Source organism: Culicoides brevitarsis, chromosome 2 (genome assembly GCF_036172545.1).
Source record: "Culicoides brevitarsis isolate CSIRO-B50_1 chromosome 2, AGI_CSIRO_Cbre_v1, whole genome shotgun sequence".
In the NCBI taxonomy this organism is placed as follows: domain Eukaryota; kingdom Metazoa; phylum Arthropoda; class Insecta; order Diptera; family Ceratopogonidae; genus Culicoides; species Culicoides brevitarsis.
In genome coordinates, this window is record NC_087086.1 from 18,527,930 (window position 1) to 18,544,750 (window position 16,821).

Sequence of the window (16,821 nt, forward strand, 5' to 3'; positions counted from 1 at the left end):
AAGACGATCCTACTGCTAGAAAATCGCGAGCTAAACTAAATCATATTGGAGCCGAACATAATATTTTATACCCGCACACAGAAAGCAAGAAATATGTGGCGAGTGGCTTGTATGACAGTTTGCACGTATCGACAGAGCCAGCGGCAAAGGAAAGGAAAATCAAAACAGAGAGCGATATTCTCTCGTGCATACGGCAACGAAGCAGTTTTTGTTATACAAAGCAAAGTTTTAATGTTAGTCACTCACGGCGAGTGTTTCACCTGTTGATTGTTCGCAACGTGTATAACAAAAGTCGAGTTGATTCTGTGCGGTAAGAATTTTTTTGTTACATCTCAATGGTTATTCTCACATTTGTTGTAATTCGATGACGCATTAACAGGTTGCTTGAATTACCGGTGAATTAAAAAAAGGAAAGAATTTGTAAAAAGGGGATTTTTTGTAAAAGGCGTTGACAGATTTTTTAAAAAAATTTTTTTATAAAAATTTAAAAAAAAAATTATCAAGAATAATATTCAATTTTTACCTTATTTTAAATTTATTGTCAAAAATTTTTATTTATTTAATCAACTTAATTGAAAAAAAAAAAATAATTAAAAAATTTTAAACAAAAATTTTATAAAAAATTCAGTTGTACCTATGTATTGAATTAATTTTTTTTTAAATTTTAGATTTTTTTATTATTATTTTTTTTTTATTTTACAAAGCATAAGAACATTTTAGAAAAAAAAAATTATCTTAACTTAATCTTGAAAAATTTATATCTAAAAATTTTTCAAATAAAATCTTTATTTTTTTAATAAAAATAAAATATATAAAATTTATATCACATTATATATTTTGTTTTCTAATTGATTTTAAAAAAATATTATTTTTATAAATTTTATTTAATTTTTATTAAATTATTATTTTAACAAAATTAAATTAATTTAATTAAATTTTATTAGGTACCTAATTTAAATTATTATTTTTTTTTTTTTGAACAAAACATTTATTTTCTAATAATTTATTATTTTTTGAATTTTTTAATATAATTCATTTTATTTTTAATGAAATCTTAAAAAAAAATAAAATTTTTATTTTCCTTTCATCAACTTTGTTAAAAATCAATATTTTTAATAAAATATATCATTTTAACAAGAGCATCAATAAAATACTTCAACTTATTACAGATTTTATTTCATCCTTCACCTGCTGTTTAAAACAAGCCTTTACAATTATTTAACAACAAAAGAAATCACCAATTTCTTACATGTATTGCATACGTTTCATATTGTCGTCACTTTCTGTTTTGATTTTTTTTAACACTGAACTGAACGGGAATCCCATCAAGCCGGTTTTTTGTGCAAAAGTTAAAAACACAAAATGACGTTCGTGGCACGCGAGCGCATCAAAATATAAACAAAATAATAAAAGTTGAATAAAAATGAGTCAGAAACCAGTTGAATCTAGACAATCTTGACCAAAAGTTGAAAGCATTAAAAATCTTTTATCTTGTGACTTTCTGTGAATTTTATTTGCGTTAATAAAAAAATAGTGAAAAAAAAATTTTTTTTTTTTGAATAAATTTATCAACCTACCATGCAAAATTTTATTTAAATAAATAAAATCGACGTGAGACAAAAAAATCTGATATCCGTAAAAACATTGATTTTCGCAGTTCTTTACAATTCATTTACAACCAACATAATTAATTGATGTAAATTAAGAATTGTTTGTATGAAATTTATCCTGTTTGATTTTTTTTTTGCGGATTTCAATGAAATTGTTACAAACACCTGTCTACAACAGTAGCAAGAACATAAAAAATAATAAAAACATGACTTAGGCCGATACAAAAATTAAAAACGTTTTCAATTATTTCGTGAAAGTTACTAATTTTTTTTAAATTTAGGAAGAAAACTGCCAGAAACCTCATTATTGACTCGAAAATCGGTTAATCAATCGATACTCCGCTCGCAAAAACATCACTTCCTCATTGTCGGAACTCAAAAATTTCATATCGCAACGCCATTTATCCGCACTCGGAACCATCGGAGGTATCATAGCCTTGAATTCATCACTCCAGTCCTTTCGATAGCGTGGAATCACGATTCGTGACAAGTTGTAAACACCTTTTTTTAAGGGACATCCATCAGGAATACCGGAAAAAAGAGTTTGCTTGACGCCATGAACCATTCCGTCTTCACTAAAAATTGTCGAACAGATTTCATCCTTGGTCCGAGTGAAAAGCGAATGCCAACCGCCGCCATCCTGTCGATAAACATTCACCAGAACGGAATAATCGTCAGATAAGTCGTTATTTACAGTCCAAAGTTGGTTGGCAGCTTGATGAGTTTTGTTGATGCGCTTGATTTGGGATGAAATTTTACCGAGAGTGCCATTTTCGTAAGGAGTTCCGAAGTAAATGATTATTAATTGATCAGCAGGCTCCTGAAAAAAAAAAAGAATTTTAATGATTTTAATTTATTTAAATTGAAAAACTTACAGCTGCTTCATTAAATTTCAGTAAAAAAGCACTAAAAAGAGTAAAAATTGAAATAATTAGAAGAAATTTCTTCATTTTTAATATTTTTATTCAAATTAATTTAATATAAATGATGAAATTTTTCCAAAGAACGTCAATTTATAGATCTTTTTAAAGTATTTGCGTGTTTCAAGTGATAAATATCTATTTTATTGTCCACACATGTTTATAATTGTCTTTCTAATCAATAATCAATGTAAAAATTGTATCAATTATAGCTTCAAAGGAGGATTTAGTTATAATTTCGTAATTACAACAATAATTTTACTTCCGGTGATAATTTTTTTTTTTAAATAATATAATGTATAATTTTTAGAAAAAAATATAAATTTAAAAAAAAATGAATATTGAAAAAAAAATAAATAAATAAAATAAAAGTAAAAATAAATAAAAAAATAAAAAAAAAATAAAAAAAAAATAAAAAAAAATAAAAAAAAAATTTAAATAAAAAAATAAAAAAAAATATTATAAAAAATTTTCAAAATTAAGAAAATATTTTCTGAATAAATTGTAAAAAAAATTATCATTTAATAGAAACTGTTAGATATATTTTTGTAACGGCCTTAGTTACATTATTTTTCACACTGCGCTATCATGACACACACGCGGATATAAAGCCACACAAAGATTGCCTTTAATGAGTGCATTCGAACGTTGTCTCATTTTAAGCGGAATTTAATGAATAAACAAATGTTTAATTGAATGTGAAACAAAACACACAGCGAGATAAAATGAAACTGTGCCCACGTTTATAATATTTTTTATCATGACAGACGATTTTTTTTTTTCGTGCGCTGTTAAATAATGTAAACGAAATGAGGAAGTTTCGATTTGTGACTCACAAATTGACTTCATAAATCGTATTTTCGCATGCTTTTTATGAACTGACAGAACAAAACACTTTTTTTTTGCTTACTTGCTTAATCAGACGTTCAAGTCTCTCTTTCTTCCTTCCAGCTTTTTTAGTGACACGACGAAAAAAAATAAAAACAATAAAGCACGACGACGACGACAGAAAACAACAAAACAAAGTAAATAAAGGCACTCACAGCTGATCGAACGGCTGCGATGTCATGTGAGGCGATGACAATAACGCGTGTGGCGTGTAAACGATGGTAATTTAATAAACATTCACAAAGTTGAAGCCATTAAACTTGAAAGGAAATTCAATTTTTACATTTTCCGATGAATGCATGGATGGATGGAAATTGGTAACAACCACAATTTAAGTGTTTTTGTGTCTTTCGAACGTACGAGAGTTCCTGAAATGGCGTTTGATGTCATTTTGCAATGGAAAAAAGGGAAAAATACGAGAGAAAAACGGAAGAAAAGGAAGTAAAGGTAAGTCAATTGAACGAAATTAGTTGAAATGTGGCATATAAGTACTCAATTTTTTACCACAAATTTATTTAAGAGCTTTAATTTTATTTATTTTCGGAGAAAATTTGCTTTAAGAATTTTTTTAATCCTTTCCAAGGTCAAAATTGTTCAGAAAAAGGATTTTGATGACTTTTTAAAAAATAAAAGATGACATAAAAAAAATATTTTTAACGATCCTTGAATGAAAACTACTTTTGAGACTCATTCATGTGTTCTTCATGTCAGTCATTGACCTTGAACCCCTGTCAAAAACACAAAATTTAACGATTTTCATGTCATTTTCTCGAATGCGCTTCATAAAATGTCAACTTGTTGCCTCTTTTCATTTCATTTTCCTCCGAATTGCGTCAAAAACGTTCCTTTTAATAATAAATTATGTATAAAATCCTTCTTCTCCGTCTTCCACAGCAGTAACAACTCGAACTTAATCAACATATTTCACACGACTCGCAATATTTGCATACAAATCCTCATTACTTGAGGACAACTTTTCATTCATGAGGTGCCCGAAGTACGTATTCATCACATTTTTACATTCTTTCTGTTTTTCACACGAAAAAAATTGCATGGAAAAAATGTAGCGCTACGGAAAAAAACATCGCATGCGTAAGGAACGAATTTTCCTCGTACCGAATCACCTGTCGTTGTCGTTCAGCGCGCAAAAAAAAACTGAAAAATGAAATATCGTGCTTTACATTTTTGCGATTCAGTTACGATCCATTAGTTGCCGGGAAGTCACCAAGGAAGCAAGAGCGGAAAAAGATAAAAAAAAACGTAGACAGTTGATAAAAAAATTCTACCGGAAATACAATTGAAAGTAAAAGTGTGCTATTATTTGTTTTTCCCCATATGCAAGCATGGAGAAACAAAAGATAAAGGATGAGTGGAACAAATAAATGCATTCACTAACGGAGACGAAAGACTTTATCAAAAGAGACTCAAGTGCCGCTCTCGAGTGTTTTTCTTTTACTCCATGTCTTTTGTGAGAGCATCCGTGACATACTTGCGGTCGTTTTTTTTTCTTCATTCGTACCGCATTCGAACATGCGAAAATAGTTTTTATTAATCAAAACTGCTGGAATAATTAAAAATTTGTTTGCCTCGAGCACATGTTCAAGTACCGCAATTCTGATAAAAGAAAGAAATAAATTGGAATTGTGGAAACAAAAGTTCGCGGTTTGTGTGACAAAAAAAAATTAAATTCAAATTTCAAGTAAAATAATAATAAAAAAAAATGGCAGGCAAGCCTGTTGAGTGCATCTCCAATTAATGTGCGAATAGTGGTAGAAAAAAGGAAATTACACAGGATATTCAATTTTTAGACAAGGGAACAGTTCGTTATGTCGTGAAGCACTTTTTAAAAAAATTATTGAAATAAAATTTCCGAGTTAAAATCGTAAAACGTGAACAAACTTTTATTCTATTAGGCAAAGGCAATTTTTTAAAAGGATTCACATTTTTTTAAAATTTTATTTTTTAAAAGTGAGAATCATTAAAAATAGATTTTTCATTGAAAGTTTATTTTAAGTCATAAAAAAATAAATAAAATTTATAATTAATTTTAATTTAACTTAATTTAATTTACTTTTTTTAATTTAATTTAATTTAAATTAATTTTTTTAATTTTAATTTAAAAAATCAAAATTGTCATAAAAAATTATTAAATTAAATTTTAAAATCAATTAATTAATTATTTATATTTAATTTGATTTTTTTTCAATTTTCAATTAATTTTTTCACTTTAATATAATTAATTTAAAAATTATAAATTATCAATAAAAGTTTATTAAATTAAATTAAATTAATTCATTTACTTCATTACATTTATTTTTTTAGATTTAATTTTTTTAATTTAATTAATTTAAAATCAAAAAGAAATTTCTTTAAATAATTTTTAAAATTATGAAAATACTGAAATCTACGAAAAATCCGTGAATGTTCTCAAAAGTTTATTAAATTTATTCCTCTCCCAAAAATTTTAAGGTCTAAAATAAAATGTGAAACATTTTTAAAAATTGCACTTGCCTAACTGTTCAAACTTTCTCATGTTAAAAATTGAAACAAAAAAGTGAAAATTCCATCATACGTACACTCGCGAGATTTAAATTGGACAGAAAACGACATTTAGACAATTTTCTTGATTTTTCCTTCTCTCTTGCGCGTTCCGTTGATGCAAAAATCGATTTGCAACAAGTGAAACAAAGAGTACAAGGATAACTTTCTCATGTCGTTTATGTTCCTGCCGCGCTGTCTTTTTGTGTTTTTCCTGTCAAACTTCATCCAAGCCCAATCATCGCAAAATAACGCATCAAAACCCACATCTGCCGGATTGCCGGGAGACTTTATAGTTGGCGTGTTAGTTAGTGTGCATCACCAGCCGTCTCCATCGCAAGCGAGTCAACGTCGCATCGGACAACATTTGTGCGGCGAGGTAAGGGAACATTACGGAATTCAACGTACGGAAGCCGTTATCCAGACCATCGATGAAATTAATGCCGATCCAACGATTTTGCCAAACATCACATTAGGTACGTACTCTGAAATGACAAATAAATTAATTAAAACGTGATTTTTTGAAAAGGATATCAAATACTGGACACTTGCTGGTACGCTCCCATTGCATTGCGACAAACGATCGAACTCATTCGAGGCACAGAAGATGAAAAGTGCACGTCGAAGAATGTCACAGTGGCACAAAAAGCGATACAGAAACACGCGTCGAGTGCAACCAAAGCAAATAATGCCACATTCAAAAATACCTTGATTGGAATAATTGGTCCGGGCAGCAGTTCCATCGCGTTACAAGTAAATATTTGCTCCATTTGTCGATAAATTTCCTCATTTTGTGTCAAATATTTCATCCAGGTCCAAAATCTTCTGCAACTTTTTTCACTTCCCCAAATTGGTTACTCGACAACTTCGCGTGATTTATCCGACAAGGCGCGTTACAACACTTTTTTGCGCGTCGTGCCATCCGATTACTACCAAGCACAAGTTATGATTGATATCGTAAGGCGTTTCAATTGGACCTACGTGTCGGCTGTGAATACGGATGGTAAGAAAAATAAAAGTTTAAAAATATTTTTTAGCAACAGGAGTTCATAATCATGTGTCATGTCAAAATTCCGCCTTATTTTCCTTGTAAAATATGTGTTTCGTGTGTGCGAAAAAGGCATTAAAAGTAGTGGAAAAAAAGTTATTTATTATCATGGGACGTAAATTGGTCTCATTAGAGACAATATGTGTAAACAAAATTCAGGCGAGGAGTGGAAATTAGAATTAAATAATTTTGTTTTTAATTTTTGCTGACATGACAGCTGAATAAATGTTGAAACAACAAGTGGGTAAAATCGATAAAATGTTGACCGACGACACTTGCAAACATGAGAAAGTGTCAATAAGGACAAAAAGTTCATTAATTATAAATGATTGGCATTGAAATAGTGAATTAAGGCCGCTCCAAATGAAAATCAAAAATAAAGTCCAAAATTTTTGAAAATAAAATGGGGGGGGGGGGCAAAATAAAAAAAAAAGTTTTGAAATACTATTTTCATACAAAATGACAAAATTTTAACAATTTTTGAGGTCAAATAATATTTTTGAAGTTTTTTTTTACTATTTTCTTTGAGATTTCTGATTTAAAATAGATTTCAGAATATTTCATATTAAAATTTAAAGAAAAAAAAAATCATAAAAAAACTGTCAAAAAATTTTGAAAAATAAATTCAGTAATTTCATGAAAAATATTTGTACAGTAGAAAATTCAAGTTCAAATATTATTTTCATAACAAAAATTAGTAAAAATTGCAAATTTTTTAAAAAATTTTTTTGAAAACTTCTTAAAAAATTAAGAAAATAGACCAAAAACGGTAATTTTTTGATGATATTTTTAAATTTTTTTTTTATTTTGCCCCATTGGATTTTCGACTTTTATAATGGGGCATCGGACTTTATTTTTGATTTTCATTTGGAGCGGCCTAATACCGCGAAATAAATAATTTATTTTTTTTTGAATAATAAAATTTATTAAATTTTGAGTAAAAGATTTTTTTAAAACAAGATTTTTAAAGAAAATAAAATTATTTAAATTAATTTTTAATTAAATTTCGGGCGAAATTTTTAATTGTGCACTGGGACAACATTACAGATTGTTCATTGGGACAAAATTTTAAAATGTGCATTAGGAAAATTTTTTCGATTGTACATTCGGCCAAAAATTTTAATTGTACATTCGGCCAAAAATTATAATTGTACATTGAAAAAAACATTTTCGATTGTGCATTAGGCCAAATTGGGATAAAATTTTAGAAAAAAAAATTTAGTTCATTTCAAATAGATAATATTTTAACAAAAATGTTCTTTTTTATCATTTTCAATCAATTTAAAGCTTGTAATTACTAAAAAAGATTAAACAAAAAAGAAATCCTGAATTTTTTATTACATGTCAATTCAAAAAATTACCGTTAAAAATTTGAAAATTGCAATTTCGCTAATTCAAAGTTTAAATTTTATCATAAAAATTCATAATTTAACCTTAAAATTAAAATCTCACCTTTAATTTTTTCCTTTTCCATAGAAAATTACGGTCAATCCGGCATCCAAGCATTCCGTGAACTTGCTGAAAAATACGACGTCTGTATCGCTCGCGAAGATTCCGTTCTAAGCAACGCTGACAAAAGCCAATTCGACGATGTCCTTCGCAATTTGGAGTACGATAAGCTGGCCAATGTCGTAGTTTGCTTCTGCGAAGGCATGACAGTTCGTGGTTTACTGGCTTCTATGGAAAGGCTCAACTTGTCCGACAGATTTCTCTTCATCGGAACGTAAGTTGAATTGAAAAAATTTAAAATTGTGTCAGAATTCCGTCCTTTTATGCTGATGACTCGCTTGAATGAATGCAAGAATCGACACAACACTTTTTATGGTTTAAAAAAATAAACAAAGTTGATCCTTTTTCATCATCATTCATCGTTGGCGTCGTCGTCGTCATTTTGCAAGAAATGTCACACAATTCTTTTGTGTTGCTTTTAAACAAGGGACAGGCATGAATGCAACCAAACCAACATATGCACGCTAGCGGTGTGTTTGCTTAAAAAGAAAGGATTGCCTGCTTAAAAATTTCTTTCTTTGTGCAACCGTCATGCAATATTGCGGAAATTAACGTAAATTTCAATAAAAGCGCTTTTATTTTGAGAATTGAGACTACCTTCGAAGCCTTTTTAAGCGGAAAAGTAATAAACAAACGACAAAAAATCATAACTTTTGAATTCCTGTTCACTTTTTGAATAAAAAGAGTAGAAAAATCTTGTTTACAATGTTCATTACACGCACAGTTAAAGCCCTCTCACACGGAATTACACCGTAATGACGACGACGACGACGATGGATGATAAAGAACGACCTCACCTTTGACATGTTAAAAAACTTTTTAAATATTTGAATAAGTTTTGATAATGAAGAAAAACTGCATACATTATTCAGAGATCCGTAAATTGTTGTGTGTCGAACGAGTGTCTAAGGAGCATATGCAAGTGTCTGAATAAAAAGTGATAATAAAAGGAAAAGGTAGGTCATTATGTTACAATAATAAAAAAGGAGTGTAATCATCGTTTTCTCACACACAAACTCATAAAATTATTACTTTCATTTCATGCAACAGTGACGGATGGGCAGATCGAGCTGACGTCGTTCTCGGGTATGAGCGACAAGCATTGGGTTCCATCACTGTTAGAATTCACAGTCCATACGTCGAGTCGTTCGACAAACGATATTTTGGGTTGTCGCCATTCACAAATACTCGCAATCCTTGGTTTACGGAGTTTTGGGAGCACAAATTTGGATGCCAATTGCCGGGAGATCCGAATATTTTGCAGCCATTGACGAACTTTTTCGATAAGAAAGTTTGTACAGGTAAGAAATTTCAACTTTTATATCTAAAAATGCAAGAAAAATAAATATTTATTGCAAAAATTGACACTAATGAGCAAAATTTTTTAAGTGTCAATTCAAAAAATGACCGTTAAAAATTTGAAAATTGTTTTTTGCTAATTCAAACTGAAATTATGATAAAATATTATTGAAAATTAAATTTTTTAAGAAGATTTTAAAATTAATTAGTTTTAAAATGCATAAAAATCGAAAATTAATTTTAAAATTTAAATTATTTTGAAAATGTCAATTCAAAAGTGACCATTAAAAATTTGAAAATTAATTTTTTGCTAATTCAAACTGAAATTATGATAAAAATTTATTTTTTTTGATGGTTTTAAACTTTAATTGTTTTAAATTGATAAAAATAGAAAGTTATTTCAAAACTTGACACTTTTTTGAAATATTAATTCAAAAAATTACCGTTAAAATTTGAAAATCACAATGCAATCAAAAATGATGGTAAAAATCTATTAAAAAATTCAATTTTTTGATGATTTTATACTTCATTTGTCTTAAAACCCTTAAAAATATAAAATTAATTCATTATTTGACATTTTTTACAAAAATTTTGAAATTTTTAATTCAAAAAGTGACCGTTAAAAATTTAAAAATTGTATTTTTTGATCATTCAATGTAAAATTATGAAAAAAAAAAAGAAATTCCTAAAGATAAAAAAAAATCATAATTTGAAATTTTTAATGAAAAAAGTTGAAAATGTCAATTCAAAAAATAACCGTTAAAATTTTTTTTCTGCTAATTTAATCTAAAAATCGATTATTTTTTTATTTTTTTTGTAGGAAAAGAAGATTTATCCGAAAAATACAAACAAGAACCAAAATTAAGTTTTGTGATAAAAGCAATAAAGACGATGGCAATTGCCTTGAATCAGCTGCAACAAGATACATGTGGTACGAATTTTACAGGCGCTTGCTCAAAAATGTATCCGTTCAACGGAACTTTATTTTTTGTAAGTTTTTATCTATTTTTTCAACAAAAAATAAAAAATTACTATTTTCAGAACTACTTACTCAACGTTTCCTTCCCCTATGGGCCCGACGGTGACATGGTTGAATTCGATCATCGCGGAGACCCCCCAGGTCGTTACGACATCATGAATTTCCAAGTGCGCGGCGACACTTACGATTACGTGAAAATCGCCGATTGGAATAACGGGACATTGGATTTCATTCGCGAGTATCAGGAACCTCCGCCGGGACCCATTGAATCCGTTTGCAGTAAACCTTGCCCAAATGGCTATTACAAGGTAACATTAAAAATTCTCTTCATTTGCTTGCAATGCAAGTTTTTTTTTCATTCAAATCATGCGACACACAGAGCATTCAAACGGGAGGACAAGAGAAAAAATGCTGCTGGGTGTGTTTGCCATGTGACCGACATCAAATTCTCGCAAACGAAACATATTGTCAGGACTGCGCCATGGGCTATTGGCCAAATAAACAGAAAAATAGTTGAGTATTCATTCAGATTTTTGCACAGAAAGTCAATAAAAACTTTTTTTTGTAGCTTGTCTTCCGATTCGTATCGAACATATGCAATGGGATGATGGACATGCTATCATCAGTATGACATTTTCGGTAACGGGCACAATTGCGACATTTATCACACTTTGTATTTTCATCAGATACAACAATACGCCTGTGGTTAAGTCATCGACACGCGAATTGTGCTACATAATTTTGATTGGAATGATCTTTTCGCACGTCTCGGTGTTTGCCATCCTGAAAATACCGACGGAAATGTCATGTGGCGTCAGTCGATTCGTACCTGGCGTGTCATTTTCCATGATTTACGCCTCGTTATTTGTCAAAACGAATCGCATAGCGCGGATTTTAGCGGGATCCAAGAAAAGTTTTCCTTCAAAACGGTTGAAATTCATGTCAGCTTCCGCTCAATTGGTTTTAACGAGTGTTTTAATATTCATCGAAGTAAGTTTTTTACCTTAAAAAACATTTTTAAATAATTTTTTAATTTTTTTTAGATAATTATTACCGTTGCAATGTTAATTGTGGAGCCGCCCGGTATCGAACATCAATATCCAACTCGTCGTCGTGTCCTTTTAGTTTGCAGCACAAGTGCTCGAGGCGTTCTCGTCCCGCTCGCTTTTATTTTTGTTCTTATTGGATTCTGTACGTTGTATGCCTGGAAGACGAGAAGTGTCCCGGAGAACTTTAATGAAGCGAAATTCATCGGATTTGCCATGTACACGACTTGTGTGATTTGGGTCGCTTTTTTGCCCATCTACTTTGGGAGCGAATCAAAAATAATCACGCACTGCATTTGCATATCGTTGTCGGCAACAGTTACGTTAATTTTATTGTTCTTTCCCAAATTGTACATCATTCTGGTGCGACCTGAACGGAATATACGGGCATTTTTTACGACAACATCAAAAATAAGGTGAGACATTCGTTTTTATTTGAGGATAATTTTCATCCTTTTTCTACTTGATTTTTTTTAGATGTCACATTGGCGCACAAAAAATATCGACAATTTCCTCCAAAGTACCTAGCTCATTTTCAAGTAGTCATGATTGCTGTGAATGTAGTAAACGATCATCGATTGAAAGTATGTTTTTATCGTTTTTTATTATTTTAAGGCCGTCCAAATGAAAATCAAAAATAAAGTCCGATGCTCCATTTTAAAAATCCAACAGGGCAAAATTAAATTAAAAGTTAAAATTTTTTATCAAAAATATCCATTTTGGGTCTGTTTTTAATAAATTTTTGAAAAAATTAAATTTTTCTTAAATTTTCAATTTTTAGTAATTTTTACATCGAATCTATTTAAAAAATCGAATTTTAACATGAATTGCCTTCTCCAAAAATAATTTTTAAAAAATTACTGAACTTAGTTGTTAAATTTTATTTTTAATAATTTTTGTCATTTTGTATGAAAATTTTTTTTTTAATTTTTCTTTCCCCATTTTATTTTCAAAAAATTTTGACTTTAGGCCAAAACAAGAGTGTTAAATGTTTCAGGTTTCCTCCCACCCAATTTTTTCTGAAAATCCCAGGTGGGATATCGAGTATCGAATATTTAAAATGTAAGAAATATTTCAAATTTCAGTACATTTTTGACATAAATTTTTTTGAAAATAGTCAAAGTTTCCGTTAGAATCAGTTTAGAATTCAATTTTTTCATACATTTTTAATATTTTTTGTGAAAAATTATCAATTTTGAGAAAAAAAATATTCATCCCTCCTAATTTTTAAAATGGATTGAAAAAAATATAAAATCCTTAAGAAAATTTTACTTTTTTACTCTGTAAGATACTCGATACTCGATATACATCCTACCTAATGTTCAGAAGGTCTATGAAACCTGAAACATTTGGAATTATTGTATCGGCCTTATTTTTGATTTTCATTTGGAACGGCCTAAAATTATTTTTTAAAATATTTTTTTTAGGAAATCGTGTATCAGTAAAATCCACGGCAATCCAAACTTCGCCAGATCTCAAACGCTTAACACTCCTTGCCGACAATGCCATGCCAGATGTCGACAAATCTTCCATTATCAGCGACTTATTATATTGCGGAGACCCGAAGTCCCCCTCACGTAACGATATTCAAAACCGCCCGAAGCAAGAAACTCCAAAAATTCGTTTTAGCGAGCAAAATCAATACATTAGCGATCATTCTTCGTTATCTGTTCCGCAACCCGGGGCTGCAACGGATCGCACCATGAGCAGCGACAGCATGGATACGCTCGACAATCAAGCCGTTAACTTCAATTATGACTACTACACGACGCCATATAGCGTCAACACCGTGCGTCGAAAGAGCACCGACAGTGACGAACGCAAATATTTGTGCAAGGATTGCGCTCGCAAAGACACGTACAAGTGGAATCCGGAACACCTGCGGACGACAATTAGCGAGGAAAGTCTCTCGGGATGCTCGGCAAGCGAAAGTAGCGCTCACGAATACAAAATCAAAAATATCACAATCAAAATTGGGAAGCCATATTACTTGTAGGAAGTAGGAAATTAAGAAGCCTTAGAAGAAAAGGGAACCAAAAAAAAAATAATTCACGTGAACAGAACTTTATTTAGTTTTTTCATTCAGATTTTCTTTAAATGCCTACCTAAAAGCTAATATTTTTTTAACGATTCTTAAATTTATTATACAATTATTTTTTTTAGTTAATTTAAACATTTTTTTATTATTAATAATGATGAACAAGAATATTTTTAATTTTATTTAGAATTTTTTTCTTAACATTCTTTGTTTTTTGCTCAAAATTTTACATACATAAAAAGTTACCACGCTTGTTGTCACAACTTCCGACAATTTTTGTAGTCGTAGCTATTTTTTTATAATAATTAATATAATAATATTACAACAACAAGTTTAACAATAGCGAGATGTGTAGTGTTTAAAAACTAAATAATAATAATAGAATTAATTTGCGTTTTTTCGCTTAATTTTAACACATTTTTTTGTTTCACAGATTTTATTTACGCCTAATTTGTTGTCAGATTTGTTCAGTAGTTTTTTTTTTATCGTAGATTTCGATGATAAAGAATTAATTAATAAAATACGTTTTACTAAATAAAAAGAATTTATTTGATGCTGATGTAAGTTATGGATGAAAGAAAAATGTTTGGTAAGAAATTCAATCATCATTCAAGTGGAGAAGAAATTGTCGCATGTCGGAGGAGAAAAAAATAATCAAAAAATTAAAATGACTGGTGGTTGATCAAGCGTTTCAGGGGAGAATGCTAAAAACTTCATAAAATCGTTACATCATTTAGTACATCACCCGATATCAGCATTTCATCGAAAATAATGGCATGAGATTTTTTGATGGTTTTTGTGTTATTTAGGCCTAAAGTAGTCAAAAAAAACCTAAATTCAAAATTCTACAACGACTTCGACGTGATTTTTGCCTTTGACCTTTTAAGAGGAATAATACAATATGATCCATTATCGAGTAGAATGAAAATATATCACTCGATTCCTCAAACATTACCAAGAAAAGCGTCTTCTTCATGCTCCAATTATCTGAGTCGTGTTTGAACTTGACATATAAAACTTCGGTATTTCATAAAGTTCTTCATATCCAATATAAGCTATAAAACTTCCAAACTGTTGAAGAACGACCTTGCAATAAGAAATTGATGTACGACTTTAGTAAAGCGAATTATGATGAAATAAATAGACGTCTAGACAGCGTGGCCAGTTTTGTGTTGAAGGTATCCTGGAGAAATTTTTAAAACCATGGAGCTTCATGAAAATTTTGAGCAATCCAAAAATTGATGGAAATTTGTTTTTATTTTTTTAAAGTCGAACGTGGACGAACAAACAGAAAGTTAAAAAAAAGTTAAAAAATAAATCTTGCTCTATATATTTTTTTTTTTTGCTGTTTTGTTACATTTTTATCTGCAAAACGCTTTCGTGAAACCAAAATCTAAAAATAATTTTTTTTCTAAATATTCTACAATTTGTAAATATTTCAAGTAGACATTGCAAGCTCGAGCTTCTATGAGTGCTTGAAGCTCTAGCTTGAGCCGTCGAGCTCAGAAATTTAAAAAACGTAAATAAATCCACTAAAAAAAATATTTTTTTTAACTTTTCATTGTTTTTATCTAAAAAAATCATTTGCAAATTCGCAATCAAAATTTTCTAAAAATTTTGTAATTTTTAATTTTTCCCGCTTTTGTCGACTATTTCTTAAAATTTTCATTTTTTAAAGTAGGTATATTAATTATTTTTACATTTAAAAACACAAAAGTAAAAGAAATTTTTTTTTTTAATTTTTGTTTCCAAATTATCTTAAACTTTTTCCAATTTTTAAGCTCGAGCTCAACCTTTAAAATTCATCGAGCTTTAAGCTCAAAGCTCAAGTTTTCAAAAAGTCGAGCTTTTGCAATGTTTATTTCAAGATTTCAAGAAAATTTTCAATATCTGACAATTTGGTAATGTTCATTAAAATATTTTCAAAAAGTCGTATATTTTTTAGCAATATTTCTTACTTACTTAAAATTACTTAAAATTTCAAGAATATCAATACAAGAAAAACAAAAATTATTTTTTTTGGATTTTTGTCTGCAAAAATAGCAAATAATTAAAATTGTAAAAAATGTAGAAACAAACAAGGACATTTTTATAACTACATTATCAAACACGGTACAAAAAATTGAAATTTTCCTTTCCTCTTTTCTGATAATTTCTAAAAAAATTAAAAATCCTGGAGATTTTGACTACAATCCTGGAGACTGGAGAGTTCCTGGAGAGTTTACAAAAATCCTGGAGATTCCAGGAAAAAACTGGAGATCTGGCCACGCTGCGTCTAGAATTACTGGTATTGGATACTGATAAGGAAATTAATGATATCGTGTCTGAGTTTAATGAAAAATTCCTTGAGATCATCGATGCCTGCGTCCCAAAGAAAGAGCCAATCAGTCGTATCACGAGAGCATTCAATAACAAAGCCTCAAAAAAAAAAATAATAATTTCAAAATTTATCATTGTAATCATTGAAGAAGGAGACCTAAATCTATTTGAAAGAAGTATTTCAAGTTTAAGTGATTTAAATGAAATATCCGAACTCCTGATATAAAAATCAGAGAGTTCTAAATTAGATAGTATGACCCTATTCTTCTTTTTTCCTCTTCCAATAAAAATTAATTTAATTTTGAACTAACTAAAAAAAGATTTTAAAAAAATATTAAAATTTTAGAATCTGTTATGAAAATCCTCAAATCAAAACTTTTTTGAACTCAAATTGAACTTTTTACTGAAAATTCGTTACCAAACATTTTCTGCTTTTTTTCTGATAACATCCATTTTACATCAAACAATTCCTATCAAAAAACAAATATTCTAATTATTTATCTAATCAAATTAATACTGACAATTAATTTTTGTTTCGAATGTTTTTTTTTCTTTTTTTCAACATTTAAACTTATTTTTTTTATTAATTTAGTTTTTGCGAAGTCTATTGTTATCGGTGGATTTTTT

The 16,821-nt window shown here is 29.3% G+C and overlaps 1 protein-coding gene across 1 annotated transcript; it reads left to right on the forward strand.

The window, feature by feature from the left end:
* The first annotated feature begins 6,089 nt into the window (after positions 1-6,089).
* LOC134828654 (metabotropic glutamate receptor 1-like) lies at positions 6,090-13,970 on the forward strand. The gene is made up of 12 exons (XM_063841635.1): positions 6,090-6,432; positions 6,486-6,709; positions 6,770-6,959; positions 8,481-8,727; positions 9,564-9,814; positions 10,633-10,802; positions 10,854-11,099; positions 11,171-11,303; positions 11,360-11,781; positions 11,835-12,253; positions 12,315-12,421; positions 13,265-13,970. Exons 1-12 carry the CDS (start codon positions 6,129-6,131, stop codon positions 13,831-13,833), a joined length of 3,282 nt encoding a protein of 1,093 aa, XP_063697705.1. The 5' UTR covers positions 6,090-6,128; the 3' UTR covers positions 13,834-13,970.
* Positions 13,971-16,821: the final 2,851 nt, after the last annotated feature.